The sequence below is a fragment of the Schistocerca piceifrons genome, chromosome 3 (genome assembly GCF_021461385.2).
Source record: "Schistocerca piceifrons isolate TAMUIC-IGC-003096 chromosome 3, iqSchPice1.1, whole genome shotgun sequence".
Classification (NCBI taxonomy): Eukaryota; Metazoa; Arthropoda; class Insecta; order Orthoptera; family Acrididae; genus Schistocerca; species Schistocerca piceifrons.
The window spans coordinates 846,163,527-846,184,827 of NC_060140.1; the positions used below are offsets into that span (position 1 = coordinate 846,163,527).

A 21,301-nucleotide genomic window follows, 5' to 3' on the forward strand; every position below is an offset into this window, starting at 1 on the left:
TTTCTCGACTTTCGAAAGGCGCTCGACTCAGTTCCGCACTGTCGCTTGCTCCAAAAAGTGCGCGCTTACGGTCTATCCGATGGACATATGCGGTTGGATAGAAAGTTTTCTAATAGACAGGGAGCAGTATGTCGTCCTGAACGGGGTAACTTCAACAGAAACAAGAGTAACTTCAGGTGTACCACAGGGCAGCGTAATAGGACCGCTGCTTTTTACGATTTAATAAGCAATCTGGTTGATGGTATTGACAGCAGCACTAGATAGTTTGCCGATAATGCTGTAGTCTACAGGAAAGTAGTATCACACGAAAGTTGTGAACAAATCAGTGAGGATTTGCAGAAAATAAATGCGTGACTCGCAGTTATCTCTCAATATTAGCAAGTGGAACCTACTGCGTATGACAGGGCGAAAATCCTCATTAATGTATGAGTACAAAATAAATGATCAGTCTTTGGAAGCGGTAACATCCGTCAAGTATCTGGGTGTGATTATTCGAAATGATTTCAAGTGGAATGATCATATTGCTCAAGTAACGGGTAAGGCGAACTCTAGATAACAATTTGTTGGTAGAATCCTGAAGCGATGCAGTCCTTCAACAAGGGAAATAGCTTACAGTACGTTAGTTCGTCCAGTCTTGGAGTATTGTTCGTCTGTGTGGGACTCTTACCAGTTGTGTCTGATTCAAGAGATTGAGAAGGTCCAAAGAAGAGCGGCAAGATTCGTTACTGGTACATAGCCATCGCGAGAGCGTTACAAATCTCATAGAAAGTTTGAAGTGGGACACACTTGCAGATAGACGACGAGGTAAACAGAAGGGGCTGCTCACTAAATCCCGAAATCCGATCTTCACCGAGGATGTAGAGCATATATTATTATCACCAACTTTCAAATCGCGCAATGATCATCATTCAAAGATAAGGGAAATAAGAGCTCGTACTAAGGCGTTCAGAAAGTCGTTTTTCCCTCGCCGACCCGCGAGTGGAAAGTTGGTGCCTAGCGGAGTATATATGTAGATGTAGAAACCCTCGAAATGTAGCCTCTTGCATGTTTCTTTTTTATGGCTATTGCTGATAATCTTGTGTATGACCTAATGTCGTTCTTGTGTCAGGTACAAATTGCAACCCATCGGCATTGTTACGCATTTTAGTGTTGTACATGCACTTAGCCTATTCTTTCCTGGGTGTAATTTTGTGCGTTTGACTCCTCATTTCACGAGATTATTATTATTTACACGTAGTTCGGCAATCATTAAATTTTACACGAGAGAAAGTAGCAGCACAGCTGTACTCTGAGAATGTCTTTATTGTCTCACACGACTAGTTTAGGAGCCACATTACCGCCACCCTCAGGTCCCACCACTGGCAGAAGAGTATTAGATTCCCTTGGCGCATTAACTGTGGGATACTTGTTACTAGCACGCATGGGCTATCTTTCATTAGGAGTCTATACTCCGTGTTGTCTCCAACGCAGTGCTTCTCAAGATACAGCTGTGGTGGTACTTTTTCTCACGTATATCATCAGATGGGGTACCTCGTCCATGCAATAGTTAAATTTAATTATACATGACGGTAGTATCTGTTACCGAAGGAACAGTTACCGTAGATGACCATACAGCTTTGCTAGAAATGAAATGAAATGATAATTAAATGAACACCCTAGCTGCAAACAGGCGTTGATGTACTTCATTGGAGACATGTTGAAAATGTGTGCCCCGACCGGGACTCGAACCCGGGATCTCCTGCTTACATGGCAGACGCTCTATCCATCTGAGCCACCGAGAGCACAGAGGATAGTGCGCCTGCAGGGACTTATCTCTTGCACGCTCCCCTTGAGACCACATTCCCAACATGTCCACACCACTACATTCGTGGTGTGCCTAATAGATGTTTGCCCATCATACTCATTACTCGTGGCAGATTAATCTACCAAGTCCCGTACGAGTTCGGGCATAGCGTGTGCGTTCGCACAAGAAGGTCAATGGCCGGCAAGCCATATTTTAACTGTATATGACGCTAATATCTGTTCCCGAAAGAACAGTTACCGTAGATGACCATGCAGCGTTGCTAGAAATGAAATGATAATTAAATGAATGCATCTATTAGGCGCACTACGAATGTAGTGGTGTCGACATGTTGGGAATGTGGGTCTCACGGGGAGCATGCAAGGGGTAAGTCCCTGCAGTCGCACTATCCTCTGTGCCCTCGATGTCTCAGATGGCGTCGGCCATGTAAGCAGGAGATCCCGGGTTCGAGTCTCGGTCGGGGCACACATTTTCAACGTCTCCAATCAAGTGCATCAACGCCTGTTTGCAGCTAGGGTGTTCATTTAATTATCATTTCGTAGTTAAATTTTATATTTCGTGCTATGGGAGCTAGTACACTCTTTAGTTGCCATTTCCCTCCCTCCCCTCCTCCCAAACGCAGTTTAGGACCTATAACTTTTATGTTGTAGTGTTAAGGAATTTTTACGTGTTTTGTTGTTTCCGAATTTTCGTATATGTCCATTATATTTGTGCTGGGTTATGTACATTTTCCTAGATTGTCTGAGGATGCCTTTCAGTACTGGCGAAACACGTCACAAATGAACTGACAAATCCATCTTCATTGGAACCAAGAATTCTCTCTACATTTTCTGGACCTAGCTGACTGGACTATTAAACTTCCTGCAGAGTTCAGACGAACAAACGGCGCTAATAGGACATGGCGCGACTGTGTTTGTGTGTGTGTGTGTGTACAGAGGGGCGGGAGGAGCTGCTTCTCCGAATGTCGCAGCTGCACCGCGTGCTCGAGCAGACGTACGAACAGCTGGACCTGCTGGAGGAGGAGCAGCAGCAGGGGAGCTACAACCCGCTGGAGCCTCCAGGCGTCCAGTGTGGGGACGGGGCGTCCAGTGGCGGCAGCAGCTTCCAGACGATGTCCATCATGGCGCGCCACTCCCTTCGCGGCCTCCTGCACCTCTCCAGACGCGTCTCCCTGATGCGGCTACGCCTCCTCAAGAGGGACATCTTACTCGAGATGGCCGCCACCGCAGAGGTAAACAACCACTGACCAGGGGGCGGTCAACCAGAATTTAAGTAGTGCAAGTGACCGCCACACAATCTCAATATACAGGATAGTCCTAAAGTCCGGAAACACCCTCATCAAATTCTAATGGATTAGTAAACAAGGAAACAGGGGCCTTACACACGAGGAACGGGAAGGGGGAAACTTTATAGGCTATGCCACCAACATGGCGGCCATCTTGAAAGCCGCCATCTTGGATTCAACTCCAAAATTTCAAATGGGAATGTGGTCATGTGACATATCAAACAGATAGAGAATTTCACCAGAAAAACAATGCCGTTGTTATTTTAAACATAGCTTTATTCATTCTCGGGTTATAGGCAATTACTTGCGGCAGCAGTGGGACGCTTGGCAGCATGTGTGTTATGTGCCGAAGAGACATTACGCCGATGTTACACAGTCCCGAGAGACCACCAACAGTCATAGGAATGGCTCTACATGTTGTCGACTATGTTGGATTGTTAATGCTATCCTCAGAACCCAGTCCTGATGAACTTTGACCAACACATCTAGCTGAATTTGACCACACGCATCAACAATGCGCTGCTTTAGATGATGCAAATCCCGTATTTTCACAGAATAAACAAGTGCTTTGACATGACCCCAAAGGTGTTCCTGGACTTTTGGACCACCCTATACTATAGTGAAGAAACTTAAAGTGTATCAGTCGAGAGTGAACAACTCCACTTGCTGAAGTGAAAATCATTAAATTATATGTACTGCACATGAGTATTAAAATAAATCAGCTAAATTTCGATTACGCGATAAGTCACACAAATCTGAAGGCTGTAAATTCAACTAAATACTTAGGGATAACAATTACAAATAACCTAAATTGGAACGATTACATAGATAATATTGTGGGTAGAGTAAACCAAAGACTGCGATTCATTGGCAGAACACTTAGAAGGTGCAACAGGTCTACTAAAGAGACTGCTTACACCACGCTTGTCCGCCCTATTCTGGATTATTGCTGTGCGGTGTGGGATCCTCATCAGGTGAGACTGACGGATGACATCGAAAAAGTACAAAGACGGGCGGCGCGTTTTGTATTATAGCTAAATAGGGGAGATAGTGTCACAGACATGATACGTGAATTGGAGTGGCAATCACTAAAACAAAGGCGTTTTTCGTTGCGACGGGATCTTCTCACGAAAATTCAATCAACAGTTTTCTCCTCCGATTGCGAAAACATTCTGTTGGTACCCACCTACATAGGGAGAAAGATCATCACGATAAAATAAGAGAAATCAGGGCTCGCACGAAAAAATTTAAGTGCTCGTTTTTCCCCCGTGCCGTTCGAGAGTGGAACGATAGAGAGACAGCTTGAAGGTGGTTCACTGAACCCCCTGCCAGGCACTTCATTGTGAATCACAGAGTAATCACGTAGATGTAGATGTAAACCTAATATACTTTGACCGATTTTCAGATTCACCAAAGGCTGTTAGTGCCACCAAAGTTAGTGTCCAGCCCCTCGCGAATGAGACCAGAACTGAGATTGAGGGTAGGAAAACAAAAGCTGAAACGCTTAACTTCGTTTTCAAATGTTCCTTTACAAAGGAAAACCCAGGAGAATTGCCACAATTTAATTCTCGTACCACTGAAAAACGAATGGAATAAGTGCGAGTGTCAGTGGTGTTGAGAAACAGCTGAAATCGTTTACAATGAACAAAGTTCCTGGCCCCGATAGAATCCATGTCAGATTCTACACTGAATTTTCGGCTGAGTTAGCCCCTCTTCTGACTATAATCTATCGTAGGTCCCTCGAACAAAATACCGTGCCCACTACGTGGAGAAAGGCACACATCCGTCAACAAGAATAGTACCGTCTAACATCCTTGATATCGATTTGCTGTAGAATTTTAGAACATATTCTGAGCTCAAACCTAATGAGGTATCTTAAACAGAGTCAACGCCAACCAGCACGGATTTCGAAAACATCGATCATGTAAAACCCAACTCACACTTTTCTCACATGACATACTGAAAGCTTTGGATCAAAGCAACCAGGTAGATGCTGTGTTTCTTTATTTCCGAAAAATATTTGAGTCAGTACCGCACCTACGCTTGTTGTCAAAAGTACGATCATATGGCGTATCAAGTGAAATTTGCAACCGGACTGAGGACTTTTGGTAGGGAAGACAGAGCATGTTATTTGGATGGAGAGTCATAATCAGATGCAGAAGTAACTTCTGGTGAGGGAAACGTGTTGGGAACTTTGTTGTTCATGTTGCATATTAATAACCTTCCGGACAACATGACTGGTTTGATGCAGCTCTCAATGTTAATCTATCCAGTGCAAGCTTCATCTCTTAATAACTATTGCAACCTACATCCTTCTAAATTTTCTTAGCGTATTCATCTCTTGATATCCCTCTAAGCGTTTCTGAAGAAGAGAAATTTGTTAACATCCAGTATAGATTTAAGTGTCAGGAAGTCATTTCTGAAAGTATTCGTATGGAGTGTAGCCATGTATGGAAGTGAAACATGGACGATAAATAGTTTGGACAAGAAGAGAATAGAAGCTTTCGAAATGTGGTGCTACAGAAGAATGCTGAAGATTAGATGGGTAGATCACATAACTAATGAGGAAGTATTGAATAGGATTGGGGAGAAGAGAAGTTTGTGGCACAACTTGACCAGAAGAAGGGATCGGTTGGTAGGACATGTTCTGAGGCATCAAGGGATCACCAATTTAGTATTGGAGGGCAGCGTGGACGGTAAAAATCGTAGAGGGAGACCAAGAGATGAATACACTAAGCAGATTCAGAAGGATGTAGGTTGCAGTAGGTACTGGGAGATGAAAAAGCTTGCACAGGATAGAGTAGCATGGAGAGCTGCATCAAACCAGTCTCAGAACTGAAGACCACCATATCCCTCTACGATTTTGACCCTCAACGCTTCCCTCCAGTACTAGATTAGTGATCCCTTGATGCCTCAGAATGTGTCCTTTCAACCGATCCCTACTTTTTATAAAGTTGTGCTACATGTTCCTCTTCTCCCCAATTCTGTTCAGTATTCAGTACCTCCTCATTAGTTTTACATGCTCTGTCAACTAAAATGGCTTTGCTGTGCTGGTACTTCGACGGCTGAACGAAGGGGCAAACTACAGTCGTAATTTTTCCCAAGGGCATGCAGCAGTTGCAGACTATATTAACAGTGAAGTAACGCTTTTTGCAGAAGATGCAGTTATCTGTAATGTACTATCTGAGAGAAGCTGCATTAACATTCAGTGAGATCTTGATAAGATTTCAACAGGGTGCAGAGACTGGCAACTTGCTCTAAATTTTCAGAAATCTAAAATTGTGCACATTGCAAAACGAAAAAACCTAGTATACTATAACATCAATGAGTCACTGTTGGTGCCGGCCAACTCATACAAATACGTCGATGTGACAGTTTGTAGGAATATGAAATGGAATGATCACATAGGTTCAGTCGTGGGTAAAGCAGGTGGTAGACTTCGGTTTGTTGGTAGAATACTGGGGAAGTGCAACCAGTCAACTAAAGACTTTGCACAAAAATCACTCGGGTGACCCATCCTAGAATACTGCTCTAGTGTGTGGGATCCTTACCAAATAGGACCAGCAGGGGATGTAGAACGTATACAGAGAAGGGCAGCATGAATGGTCACAGGTTTGTTTAATCTATGGGAGAGTGTAGAGATACTGAAGGAACTGAACTGCCAGACTCGTGAAGACAGACGTAAACTATCCCGAGAAAATCTGTTAACAAAGTTTCAAGAACTGGCTTTAAATGATTACTCTAGTGATATGCTACAACCCCCGACGTATCGCTCACACAGAGACCGTGAGAATAAGATTAGAATAATTGCTGCAGGCACAGAAGCATTCAAACAATTATTCTTTCGGCGCTTCACACATGAATGGAACAGGAAGAAACTCTAGTAACTGGTACAATGGGACGTATCCTCAGCCATGTACCTCATAATGGTTTGTAGATTATAGATGTAGATTCAAAAGCGATCATCATGGCTGTATCTTAACTTCTGTGATATGTATGGTAGTGCACATACTGGGTTGTATGAAACGGTTACATTCTAATTAGAACAACACATTTTATAAAACACAGAGGAAGTATAGGAAAAAATTGTAGGCGGTCAAATATAGCATGGATTTGGGGATACATTTCCCGGCCTATACTTCCACTAACACTGTCCACTAACATTCCATTTGTAGTCAATATTTGAAAAACGCAATGAAACTTTGACCACCCAGAAATAAATACAGTGATATAAAGTTTCCTTAAGTGCTTTATTAAACACCATAAAAGATTAAAACCTAGTCCAGAACATAATCAAAGAGTGTGTCGCAACATCAAAATCATGAATACATTGAAAAGTACTCGGATGGAGTACCACACACACAGCTCCAAATTTAGTTGAGCGTAATACCTTAAGTTTCATCCATCTTAGTCCTAAATCCTCGTTTTAAAACATCCAGTGCAATTGTAAGTAAGCTTATATGTTGCTCGTTTTCTCGAATCAATATCTGGCACTTGTGTCCAAACTAACTTCATTCCTTGTTTCCCGAGATATTTGACATATGTTATACCCGAATCACTGCCTGAACCACAGTAGCTTACAATTTCACCAATATATGATTGACTTTTGTTTTTCTTAGTTGTAGGCACATTAACAATTACAAATAAGCATTGGTCCATATACCGATGATTGTCTGTATTCCTTATCTCCACACTTTCATTGGCATCAACAGTGTTCAGTAAAATATGTATCCGTAATCCTGGGGTAACAATGACTAGTGACCAATGTAGCTGCGAAACAGAGAAATCATGCACATGACCTCAGAATTCGTAATGCAGTGGCACTTATAACCATGTGAACAAAAAACTAATCAGTGATCTGTTCTGAAAATGTAGTAACACACAAGATACAGTTGAACACCGATGGCTTTCCAGGTAAATGTTATCTGTGGATTTTGTACAACCGGATTTTAACACACTTTTTCGTATACGTCGCCGCAAAAGATTCGTAAACCACTGGGAAACAAAATCAGCATTACATGGCGCCATCAAGCATATATTGATGGGACTTTACCACCAAACAGTATATGCTAAACACACAACCGAGAGCCAGCAGAGCTGTAAAACATTTGCTGTATGGGCAGTCAAAGTACACTACTGGCCAGTTAAATTTCTACACCACGAAGATGACGTGCTACAGACGCGAAATTTAACCGACAGGAAGAAGATGCTGTGATATGCAAACGATTAGCTTTTCAGAACATTCACATAAGGTTGGCGCCGGTGGCGACACCTACAAAGTGCTGACATGAGGAAAGTTTCCAACCGATTTCTCATACACAAACAGCAGTTGACCGGTGTTGCCTGGTGAAACGTTGTTGTGATGCCTCGTGTAAGGAGGAGAAATGCGTACCATCACGTTTCCGACTTTGATAAAGGTCGGATTGTAGCCTATCGCGATTGCGGTTTATCGTATCGCGACATTGCTGCTCGCGTTGGTCGAGATCCAATAACTGTTAGTAGAATATGGAATCGGTGGGTTCAGGAGGGTAATACAGAACGCCGTGCTGGATCCCAACGGCCTCGTATCACTAGTAGTCGAGATGAGAGGCATCTTATCCACATGGCTGTAACGGATCGTACAGCCACGTCTCGATCCCTGAGTCAACAGATGGAGACGTTTGCAAAACAACGACCATCTGCACAAACAGTTCGACGACGTTTGCAGCAGTATGGACTATCAGCTCGGAGACAGTGGCTGCGGTTACCCTTGACGCTGCATCACAGATCGGAGCGCCTGCGATGGTGTACTCAACGACGAACCTGGTTGCACGAATGGGAAAACGTCATTTTTTCGGATGAATCAAGGTTCTGTTTACAGCATCATGATGGTCGCATCCGTGTTTGGCGACATCGCAGTGAACGCACATTGGAAGCGTGTATTCGTCATCGCCATACTGGCGTATCACCTGGCGTGATGATATGGGGTGCCACTTGTTACACGTCTCGGCCGCCTCTTGTTCGCATTGACGGCACTTTTAACAGTGGACGTTACATTTCAGATGTGTTACGACCCGTGGCTCTACCCTTCATTCGACCCCTACATTTCAGCAGGATAATGCACGACCGCATGTTGCAGGTCCTGTACGGGCCTTTCTGGATACAGAAAATGTTCGACTGCTACCCTGGCTAGCAAATTCCCCAGATCTCTCAGCAATTGAAAACGTCTGGTCAATGGTGGCCGAGCAACTGGCTCGTCACAATACGCCAGTCACCACTCTTGATGAACTGTGGTATCGTGTTGAAGCTGCATGGGCCGCTGTACCTGTACACGCCATCGAAGCTCTGTTTGACTCAATGCCCAGGCGTATGAAGGCCGTTATTACGGCCAGAGGTGGTTGTTCTGGGTACTGATTTCTCAGGATCTATGCACCCAAATTTCCTGAAAATGTAATCACATGTCGGTTCCTGTATAATATATTTGTCCAATGAGTACCCGTTTATCATCTGCATTTCTTCTTGGTGTAGCAATGTTAATGGCCAGTAGAGTATATACGGTTTACAGTGCTGCACAACTCAGAATCAATAAAACTGTACTCATATACTTGATATGTAGCTGCACTTAGATGAAAAAAGCGATATCAAGTGAGCTAGAGATTTCATTATCTGCCTTTATCATTATAAATGATAACTATTTACAGCAAGTAACAGTTGTATAGAGGACGTCGACACGAACAAATTGGTACGGGAGACTTGAGGTTTACCAAGCCGGGAATCAGCCTCAAATTGGCCTACGAACCCCCCACCCCACCCCTCCCCCCTTCCCCCTCCCATCCCCCTCCCCCTCCCTCCTCCCCCTCCCTCCCTCCTCCCCCTCCCTCCTCCCCCTCCCCCCTCCCCCTCCCCCTCCCTCCTCCCACTCCCTCCTCCCCCCCTCCCCCTCCCTCATCCCCCTCCCTCCTCCCTCCCTCCCAGCTGCCTCGCATGCGCGCCCTTCGAGGTTTCCACTATCCATTCGATCTCTTACGCCACTCACTTAGCTATTTCGTTAACATTACTAATGTAAGCTTTTCCGTGAGGATAATGAATGAAGAAACACTAATTATATTTACAATTCGATCTAAACTTATCAGTTTTACAGTCTGTAAGTCCATGACTAAGCCGGTGGCGTAATAGCCTAGTCAATGGAGAACAAAAGGGTCGAATGAGGAAAATCGTACAGTCGCCAATTTTTGTACCGTGCTCGGATGGACAACATACTAAACATCCAGGAGGGGGAGGGGGGAGGGTAGAGTGTAGGGTGGTGGAGTTTCGTTTGAAGGTCGCTTTTGTAGGTTTTTCTTGAACAGCTCGAGAATAGCGAAAAAATATCTTAGTATAAAATTAAAATACAAAAAGGCCCTATTCATTTTTCGTCTTGGACCAATAACCTACGCGAAGAAATCAAGAAAATATTGACAACCTCGCGCGACACGTATGCACTGTACCTTACGTGGTTTTTGTATGCCGATTTTAAGATAGTTCGCGACTTCATACACCACAAGTGTTTGATGTCAAACTGTTGGTCTCGGCTTTCTCTACACAACTGTTACATGTTGTAAACAGTTATCGTTTACATCCTGTATGCTTCTAGTGCTGTTGAATGATAAGTGTGCATTCACCCGGAAATGCACTCAGTTATTCGAAACACACTGACGGCACCAGTACGCGCGTCTCCTTTTAATACTGTAAACAAACCAGACCCCAATACGTCTTGTAAAACAGCTGTCACGTTCGAATACTGTATGGGTGCGGTTTTTAATCAATCAGAACAAATCGCACATAAGATAGATAACCAGTGTGTTCATTTCGCAAAGTTACTTATATGTTATGTGAGAAATCAGAATCAGAATCAGCAAAGCATGACAAGTGCACTGAATGAAAGGCAGCAGGAGTGACTATTATTTTATTAAATAGTAGAAAAAATTGGGGGGGGGGGGTAGAGAGAGAGATGTCGAGGATCTGGTTCCATTGCGATGACTGTATCGTCGTAGGTCGACAAATTATATCATCACGACAAAGAGAAAACAGGTACTACAGAGCTTGCTCAATTCAGAGCCTGATTTTCAATGATCTATGCACTGGATTGGTCACGCCTCGTTGCCGACTTCCGAACTAATGTGGTGACAATGAGGCGCGATGCTGGTATTTGGCGATTGTGCTTTGAAAAGTCCCCAGATTCGTTATACTTATATATATATGGTACAATGACATGACGTTCAGATGTCTGACTGCCAATAATTTTTTCTACATCAACGTTCAGTCGCCGCACGGGGTAGCCGCATGGTCTGAGGCGCCTTGTCACCATCGCGCAGCTACCGCCCCCCCCCCCCACCCCTCCCCACCCCCGTCGGACGTTCGAGTCCTCCCTTGGGCATGGGTGTGTGTGTTGTCCTTAGCGTAAGTTGTTTAAGTTAGATTAAGTAGTGTGTAAGCCTAGGGACCGATGACCTCAGCAGTTTGGTCTCATAGGAAATAACACACAATTTACAAATTTTCAACGTTCAGTCTACGAAAGTGATGTACCATTGTCAGATTTTCAGCAAATTGTATGGTTGCTCGCTCATGTTGGCGTACTTCAGGAAGTTTCGCACGTCAGAAAACCAGTAACAGACGTAATTAAGTGGAGCAGTTGAGCTGTGATTCCCTTGGAGATACCGTCTGTCTGCTGATAACAGGTCACAGAACAAATGTGAAGTTGCAGTTTCAATTAAATTTCATGTCATAATTTATAAAGCTTATCTTAAAGTACATCTTTAATACGGGGTGCTCAAAAAGTCTCTCCGCGTGCCGTATGCCGCAGTGAATACACGGAAATGAAACTCGGTGAAATACAAGTTATTGATTGATTGAATATTCATTTTTACTCACAAATTTTCACATTAAATGTTGAAAGTGTCCTGTTGTTGAATACACAATTCAACTCATTTACCTCTCAGGGGGCTCAGCATTTAGTTGCTGGGTACGGGCTTGGCGACCCCGGGGTCCCTGAGCTGGGGACTGGGAAGCGCCACCAGTCGTCAATACCGTAAGGTATGAGCGTGCTTCAACGACTACCGTAAGGCGCGACAGTGGAACTTTGTACGGTACAGAGCCCGCAGACCTTGGCTTAACTGCCTGGATAGCGAGGATGGTATAAACCTCTATAAAAAAAAACCTCAATCTCAAGGTGTGCTGCGCGCTGAGGAGATGCATGGCTGCTCTGTTGAGGTAGAACAGTTGCTAGCGGGCGACCTCTGGGGAACCTGCTGCCCTCCTGTTGTATTAGGCTTACCCAGGCAAGCGGGGCTCTGTCTGGGTGGACATTCCTTCCCCTAGCTGCTCGTGGGACCACCATGAAATGAAGTACGAATAGTGCACAAGCACGAGTCTCTAAGAAAGGAAAGTTCAATGCTTTACAGTATGACACCCAATCGTTCCCTTCCCTGCCCACACCAGGGGAGGAACGGCGGTCTAAATTCCTTGGTAAGACGTATTCTCCTCGATTTCTGGTTTGCAGCCGAACAGATGGGGACTCATTTCTGACCACAAAGCCTCAGTTTTTGTGGAAAATTTAGAGGACAAGTTCGGAGAAGTTGAGGGCCTGACTAAAATGAGGTATGGAGCAGTCCTCATACAGACAGCATCCCCAGCACAGTCAGGGGCACTGCTTGCTTGTGATACGCTCGGTGATGTTGCAGTCTCCATTATGCCTCATATGAGCCTCAATATGGTTCAGGGACTTATTTTCCATCGTGACCTGTTGTTGCAGTCTGACGACGAGCTTCGTGCATATCTGGAACGCCACAGTGTCCATTTCGTACGACGTGTCTTCAGGGGACCTAATGATAGTAGGATCGTCACCGGCGCCTTCATCTTGGCTTTCGAAGGAGACACCCTGCCCGAGAAGGTCAAGGCGGTGATATATCGATGTGATGTTAAGCCATTACGTCCCTCCTCCCATGCGCTGTGGAACTTCAAGAAACAGTAACAAGGCTACACGGAGGTGTGCTGAGTTCGAGTCTGCAGAAACCAGCTGGGGACTGACGGCGGCCACGGCAACTTGGGCTACCGTGGAGGTTTGGGCATACGTCATCGAGATGTGACGCCAACCATACCTGTCGGGATTGTGGACGTGACTCCCACCCTAATGTCCCGTGTTCGCCACCCCCTGTTTGTATCAACTGCGGACAGAAACATTCACCTTGCTCGTCAGACTGCGCGGTTTATCAAAAAGAACAGAAGATTATGAAGTATAAGACATTGGACAGACTCACTTACACAGAGGCTAAACGCAAGTACGACCGACTTCACCCTGTGCACATTTCATCGACGTTTGGTGCAGCAGCTTCGATGTCGCCGTCCCTGTCTAAGAGCCCCCAAGCTCAGCCACTTTTTGTGGGCCCTACATCCTGGCTGTTTGTTCCTGCCCCCCAGGTAGTTGGGAACACCCTCTTCCGTTGCTCCCCTGTTATCAACACGGGAGTAACAACCCCTTCTTCTTTGGGGACTTCAGTCCCCACCTCTGTGCCGGAGAAGTGCCCGCCTCCTCCAGCTCCCCTCACGTGGAAGGGATCGCTTGGTGCCCTCCCTTCCACGGTTACTGCCCCTCCAGATGTAGGCCAATGGCTGATAAAGCCACCACCTGAGGGCCGTAGGGCTTCCAGATCTTCCTCTGTCCATGAGACTGGGTCGGAAAAGCCCATCCAGCCTGATAAACCAAGGGACAAATGGGAGCCTACCAAAAAGAAGAAAAAGCAAAAGGAGAAGGACATAGAGACAGAAAAGGAGTTCACCACTTCACCTGAAGATGATGTGGAGCATCTAGCGTCCCCTCAGGAGCTAGATGTTGCTCGACCCACAGCTCCTACAGAAGTTGATCTGACTACTTCTAAGGCGTAACCTATAACCCCCCCCCAGGTTCTTTCATGTCTTCACATTTGGATACCATTATCCTTCAATGGAATTTCCGTGGTTTTTTTCCACCACCTTGCTGATTTGAAACAAGTTTTGTGCCGCTTCCCTGGCACTTGTCTGGCCCTACAGGAAACCTGGTTTCCTGTTCGGCAGACCCCCTCCCTCTGTGGCTACGGGGGTTACTATAAGAACCGCGTGGAATACGACAGTGTGTCTGGCGGTGTCTGTGTTTATGTTCTTGCCACTGATCCTAGTGTCCCAGCGCCACTTCACACGGCTCTCGAGGGTGTGGCTGTTAGAATCCGGGCAGGAATGGAGCTTACCATCTGTTGCCTCTACCTTACCCCAGATGAGGTTGCTCCTCTTGGCGACCTAGCTGCCTTGTTTGCCCAGCTCCCCCCGCCATTCCTCCTTTTGGGGGACTTAAATGCCCACCACCCTTTATGGGGTGGGGCCCAGATCTCGGGCCAGGGTAGGAAGGTTGAGGCTCTCTTGGTACAGCAGGACATTTGCCTCCTTAACACTGGTGCTCCCACATATTTTAGCTTGACTCATGGCACATACTCGGCCATTGACCTCTCTCTTAGTAGCCCAGGTCTTCTTCCATACCTCAGTTGGAGGGTCCTCGACGACCTCTGTGGTACTGACCACTTTCCTATCCTGGTTTCTCTTCTTCAATCCCAACCCCCTGACCAGCTGCCACGATGGTCTCTTCGTGGAGCTGATTGGGCAGCCTACACCTCAGCTACTATGGCCATTGCTCCGCTTCTTGGTGACATTGATTTGGCAGTGGACAAGGTCAATATGGCCATTCTTTCTGCTGCCGAGGCAACTGTATCTTGCTCTTCAAGTACCCTAAGGTGTAAGTCAGTCCCTTGATGGACACCAGAGATTGCAGGAGCTATCCGGGACCACCGGCGAGTCCTGCGACGACACTGGCGTCATCCTTCCCTAGAGAATCTGGTTGCCTTTAAACGGCTGTGGGCTCAGGCTCGGCAGTTAATCTGGCAGAGCAAACAGGACTGCTGGGAACAATACGTTGCCACCATAGGTTCTCGCACCTCCCCATCTTAGATGTGGTCGTGGGTGTGGCGCATTTTTGGCTTTCGCCCTCATGCGTCTTTCCCTTGCCTTTCTCTTCGAGGTACACTTTGTACTGACCCAATAGCCATCGCTGAACATCTGGCAGAGTACTTCACTCGTATTTCCGCGGCAGCAGGCTACAGCGGAGAATTCCGCGCCATTAAAGAGCAGGCTGAGCATATGCAGTTGTCGTTTCGCATGCACCGTTGGGAACGATGCAACGCCCAGTTTAGTGAATGGGAGTTCCAAGGTCTCCTCACAGCTTGCCCTGATACCAGGTCCAGACCAAATTCACAACCAGTTTCTTCGACATCTCTCTGCATACTGTCAGGATGATTTACTCGCCCTGTTTAACCGCATCTGGATGGAGGGCGTTTTCCCAACTCGTTGGCAGGATAGCGTTATCATCCCGGTGCTGAAACTGGTGCGGATCCGCTGGTGGTTGATAGCTATCGCCCTATCAGCCTTACCAACGTTATGTACAACCTCCTGGAACGGATGGTGAGTCGGCGGCTCATGTGGATCCTTGAAGCTCGAGGTCTCCTAGCCCAGCAACAGGGGGGCTTCCGTCAGGGCCGCTGAGCGATCGACAATTTAGTCTCGCTCGAGTCGGCTATTTGTACAGCTTTTACTCGGCGAGAACATCTAGTTGCTGTTTTCTTTGATCTTCGGAAGACGTATGATACCACCTGGTGCCATCATATCCTTGCTGTGCTGCACGAATGGTGCTTACGGGGTCCACTTCCGATTTTTCTACGCAATTTCGTCTCCAATCGCTCCTTTCGGGTTCGATTTGCCGCATATTTTAGCTCATATTTCCTATAGCTCATGTTTCTCGTATACAGGAGAACGGTGTCCCGCAGGGCTCAGTTCTCAGTGTTCCCTTCTTTTTCGTGGTGATTAATGGTCTTGCGGCTGCGGTGGGCTCATTGGTCTGTTCCTCTCTATATGCCAATGACTTTTGTCTTTATTACAGTTCCCCAAGCATCAGTGTCACTGAACGGCGGCTGCAGGGAGCTATCTGTAAGGCACATTTTTGGGCATCCAACCATGGTTTTCAGTTCTCAGCCTCTAAGACCCGAGTGATGCATTTCTGTCGTCGTCGAACGGTCCACCTACATCCAGAGCTCTTCCTTACCAATGAACTCTTTCATATTGAGGAGACGTCGCTTCCCTGGCATGCTGTTTGATGCTCAGCTCACTTGGACACCTCATCTTCGCGACAATGGTGCTGGTGGCACCTCAACATCCTTCGCTGTCTCAGCCACACCGTTTGGGGGGCTGGACGAACAACCCTCCTACAGCTCTATAAGGCCTTAGTCCAGCCCCGTCTCGACTACGGGAGCGTGGTGTACGACTTGGCAGCTGCTTCAACGTTGCAGATCCTTGAACCGATTCTCCATTGTGGCGTCAGATTGGCGACAGGTGCCTTCCGCACTAGTCCGGTGACTAGCCTTCTTGTAGAAGCTGGATTCCTTCCCCTACGATTCTGCCGACAACAGCTGCTTGCGTCATACATCGCCCGCGTCCATGCCTCGCCCGACCATCCAAACCGCAGGCTCCTTTTTCCGTCTTCTGCACTCCCCTCCCCACGACGGCGGCCTAGGTCGGGTCTCCCGATCGCGGTCCGCGTTCGTTCCCTTCTCTCGTCACTTGAGTCCTTTCCCCTTCCTCCATCCTTCCAGCTCTCTTCTTCTACCCCTCCTTGGTCCCTCCCTCGCTTGCGGCTTTGCTTGGATTTGTCCTCTGACTCCAAGTCCTCCTTTACACCTGCCAGTCTTCATCAACAATTCCTGGCTCTTCTTGCCTCGTTTCGCAATGCAGATGTAGTCTACACCGATGGTTCTGTGGTCGATGGACGCACTCGGTTTGCTTTCATCCAAAGCGACTACGTTGAGCAGCATTCCCTGGCTTGTGGGAGCAATGTTTTCACTGTAGAGCTCGTTGCTCTTTATCGTGCAGTCGCTCACCTTTCCTCCTGCCCTGGGAGTTATTTGTCATATGCAGTGACTCCCTGAGTGGATTGCAAGCACTCGACCAGTGTTTTTCTTGGGACCCTTTGGTGCACAGTATTCAAGATGGTGTTTTTGCTCTCGCCGAGTGTGGTCGTTCAGCGATGTTTGTGTGGCCCCCGGGCCACATCGGCATTCCAGGAAACAAACGTGTAGATCGGTTGGCCAAGCAGGCCACCACTTCGCCACCCCTGGAGCTTGGTCTCGTGGAAAGAGACCTCCGGTCAGCCCTACACCTCAAGGTCCACGATGTCTGGAGCTCTGAATGGTCTGTCTTGAACGCGCCAAATAAGCTCCACATGGTCAAGTCGTCCACGGCCGTATGGAACTCATCCTTGCGGGGCACACGTAGGGACTCATTGTTCTCTGCCGTCTCCGAATTAGACGCACGCGGTTGACCCACAGTTATTTCCTTCATCGTGAGAACCTGCCCAAGTGTCGGTGTGATGCAGGGCTGACAGTGGTCCATCTTCTGATGGACTGCCCCCTTTTAGCCCCCTTGCAGCAGTCCTTTAATTTACCAGCTGCACTTCCTTTAATTCTCATTGGCGATGCCTCTATAGCTGACTCAGTTTTACGTTTTATCCGTGCAGCTGGGTTTTATCACTCGCTCTAGTGTGGGCGCTCTCGCATGATTTCTCAGGCTACACCCACTCCAGTGACTTTTAATTGTGACGTGGATACCAAAATAGTGTCTTTTATGGTAACAAGTTGTGTTGGTACCTCTATCAACACTTTCCAGCTGAAGGTTCTTCATTTGTAGTTGAGAGGTTGACCTTTTACCTGATCCATCAACCACTGTAGTCTGTTTTACTTTAGTCAACTATTTGCTCTGCTCCTTTTAAGTGTCCTCTATTTTGTGTTACTGCGGTGTTCATTTTAGCTCTGTACCCGTTGGTGTTCCCTCCCTCTGGGTGCAGAGGTTACGCTTTTACTGTATAGGCCTTTTAGAAGTATGTCTATTTGGAACTGGGGACTGATGACCTCGATGCTTAGCCCCCATCAAACCCCAAAACCAACCAATCAATTCATTTAATCATGTTTCCAAACATAAGCTCTAATATTTCTTCTGTAACAGAAACGGTGAGAGTGGACATTGCAGTTCTCAATTAATCGATGGATTTTGGACGGTTTTTATAGACAGTTGCTTTCGCTGCACCCCAGAAGAAAGTCGGGTTGTGTTAGGTCAGGCGATCGTGGAGGCCAAAGTCCCTGTGAAATTATGCAATCACCAAAAACATTAGCAAGCAGTGACATTGAAACGCGAGCTTTATGCGCGGTTGCACCATCTTGTTGATAATAAACGTTCAGTATTTCACTTAACACAAGTTCTTCTATGAATGCGTACAGAATATCACTTCAGTGTCGTCGTGCGATTATTGTTTCGTTGAAAAATATGGGACACACAATCCACCGTCTAGAAATTGCAATTCAAACACCTATTTTCACAGAACGAAGTGGTTCCTCATGAATACATAATGGATTTGCGGTACTCCACATACGAGAATTTTGCGAGTTCATGTACGTTTCATTAAGGATACCCCTTCAATTTTGTTGAACGAAATTTTTGAACCATTGACAATAATGCAGTCTCTTGCCATGATCAGTATCTTTCAGTTCTTGCACGACTGGCACTTTGTATGGGAAAAGTTCTAATTTTTTCCTTACACCTGTGTGGGCCGTTCCGACACTAACATCGATTTCCTGGGCGAGTTTTGTTACTGACTTGTTCGGACTGATGGACATTTTATCGGAAATACCGAGTAGTTTATCCTCAGACAAAACGCTAGGACGACCACTTCTCGGTGTATCTGTCACTTAACCCGTACTTCGAAATTTGTTAATCAAATCTGGCACACTATCGCGATGTGGGAGTGTTGTCTCCCGGAAAACTGAATTAAATGTTTGACGAACTGAAACTATGTATTTACCGCCAGCTCTGAACACTTGTTCGACTAAAAGCACACGTTCTTCAGTGGTTAGCATTTTAACAGTGACAAAAACGAAAAAAACAAACAAAGGAACTAAACTTAAACGTTCACGTCAACGCGTAACGCAAGACACCAACGATACTACTGACACTGGTTGAGGTAAACGAAACAGTGGAATGTTGGGAGAGTCCACTTGAAGGGAAGTAACCCAGGCAGGCAAACAATCATACGGCACGCGCGGCTAACAGTCATAGGGCACTGCGGAGAGACTTTTTGAACATCCCATACAACCTGGATGTGAACTCCAACAAAATTTTGGGGGTTTAGTAAAATGTTCTGAGTGCTTTAATACATCGAGCTTATGGCCTCTGGTGGCTCATTATATAAGTGCATTTCGTTTGATTTTTTTCCACATTATCCAATAGTATTGTATTAAAATATTTGTAAACTAGACACTTTTCCACAAAATTGTTATTCTCACGTAACTATGGTGTAGGAAAGGTAATGTGTATCTGTATGTGAAACCCTGATGTGATGTGAGAGTGGGCTGGATGGCCGTAGTCAGTCAAGGATAAATAGATAGATAAATAAATAAGTAAATAAATATCGACAGTACTAGCTGTGTGTGTGGCTGGGAAACACTTGACCCACTCACTAAAATTGCTGTAGACAACAGCAATGTCCTCTTCACTTTTCGGCCTCAAGCACACATTCAGTACTGCTCTATTCTGTCTCCACAATGTTTTTCCGACATTATATCAGTTATTCGGTAACAGTGATAAACAGCGGTATGGGTAAGTACGAGGAGCGTTTGAAAAGTCCGTGCAAAGTCCGAGAGATGGCACCACTGGCGCGTATCGAGGTCATGTTTAGTTAGTAACATCTTTGGAAATCACACACACCAAGTTTCAGCCATATTGGTCTATTTCTTTGTGTTTGGAATTCGTGTGAATCAAGGAAGTCGAGTGATTGTCAGAAGATGGACGAAAAAGAATTTCGTGTGGTGATTACACATTATTTTATGAAAGGCAGAACGCCTCCGGAGACTAAAGAGAACCTTGATAAACATTACGGTGCCTCTGTACCTTCGATGAGAACAGTTTATAAGTGGATTCAAAATTTTCTGTGTGGCCATCAGGGCACAAGTGATACTGAACGTTCTGGACGCTCCGTAGAGGTTACGACTCCAGAAGTCGTTGATAAAACTTATGATATGGTGATGGATGACAGAAGAGTTAAGGTGCGTGAGATTGCTAGTGCTGTGGGCATCTCGAATGAAAGGGTACATAATATTTTGCATAAACATTTGGGCATAAGAAAGCTATCCGCACGATGAGTTTCGCAATTGCTCATGCTTGACCAAAAACGGAATCGTGTGAATTGTTGCAAGGATGGTTTGCAGCTGTTCAGGAAGAATCCGCAGGACATTAAGCGTCGTTTCGTCACTGCTGATGAAACATGGGTACCGTAATATACTCCTGAAACCAAAGAACAATCTAAACAATGGGTTACCAAGGGAGAATCTGCACCAAAAAAGGCGAAGACCATTCCTCCGTCCGGAAAGGTTATGGCGACTGTCTTTTGGGATTCGCGAGGGATAATCCTCATCGACCATTTGGAAGAGGGTAAAGCTATTACAGATGCATATTATTCATCATTATTGGACCGTTTGAAAACCGAGCTGCAAGAAAAACGCCGGTTTCCATCACCACAATGCACCCGCACACACCTCAGCAGTTGTGGTCGCAAAATTAGTGGAAATATGATTCCAACTCTTTTCACATCCCCCCTAACTTGGCTCCCTCGGACTATTTGTTCCCAAATTTGAAGACGTGACTGGTGGGACAAAGATGTTATTCAAACTAGATGATGATTGCAGCAACTAATAGCTATTTTGCAGACTTGGACAATTCCTATTATTCGGAAGGGATCAACAAATTAGAACAGCGTTGGACGAAGTGTATAAGTCTAAAAGGAGACTGTCTAAAAATAAAAAAGGTTTACCCCTAACACGTAAGTAGTTTTTATTTTTGCACGGACTTTTCGAACGCCATTAGTATGCTGATGAAGAGTTCGTCGATATGCACCTCGTGTGTGAGCTCACTGAATGCAATGGCAGAGCAGCTGTACGACTCTATACCGGACTGCTGACTCAGTGACGGCATCCACATCGCGTTTCTTTTTCGTCTGTGTCTGGTGTGTTGCGTTATTCTATTCTGTTTTATAGGTTTTGCTGATTTTATTTCACAGTCTTTCCTATATTGTGAAGGTGTTT

At 45.9% G+C, this 21,301-nt stretch overlaps 1 protein-coding gene and 1 non-coding gene across 2 annotated transcripts in view; one reads left to right on the forward strand and one right to left on the reverse strand.

The window, feature by feature from the left end:
- Positions 1-1,707: 1,707 nt before the first annotated feature.
- Positions 1,708-1,782, reverse strand: Trnat-ugu. Its single transcript has one exon. It is a non-coding gene; the product is annotated as a tRNA-Thr (tRNA).
- A 980-nt stretch (positions 1,783-2,762) lies between these two features.
- Positions 2,763-21,301, forward strand: part of LOC124789113 (treacle protein-like) — a 60,752-nt gene continuing 42,213 nt past the window's right edge. Inside the window, exon 1 of the mRNA XM_047256401.1 lies at positions 2,763-3,032. Within this exon, the coding sequence (XP_047112357.1) occupies positions 2,763-3,032 (270 nt within the window). The remainder of the gene's footprint in view (positions 3,033-21,301) is intronic.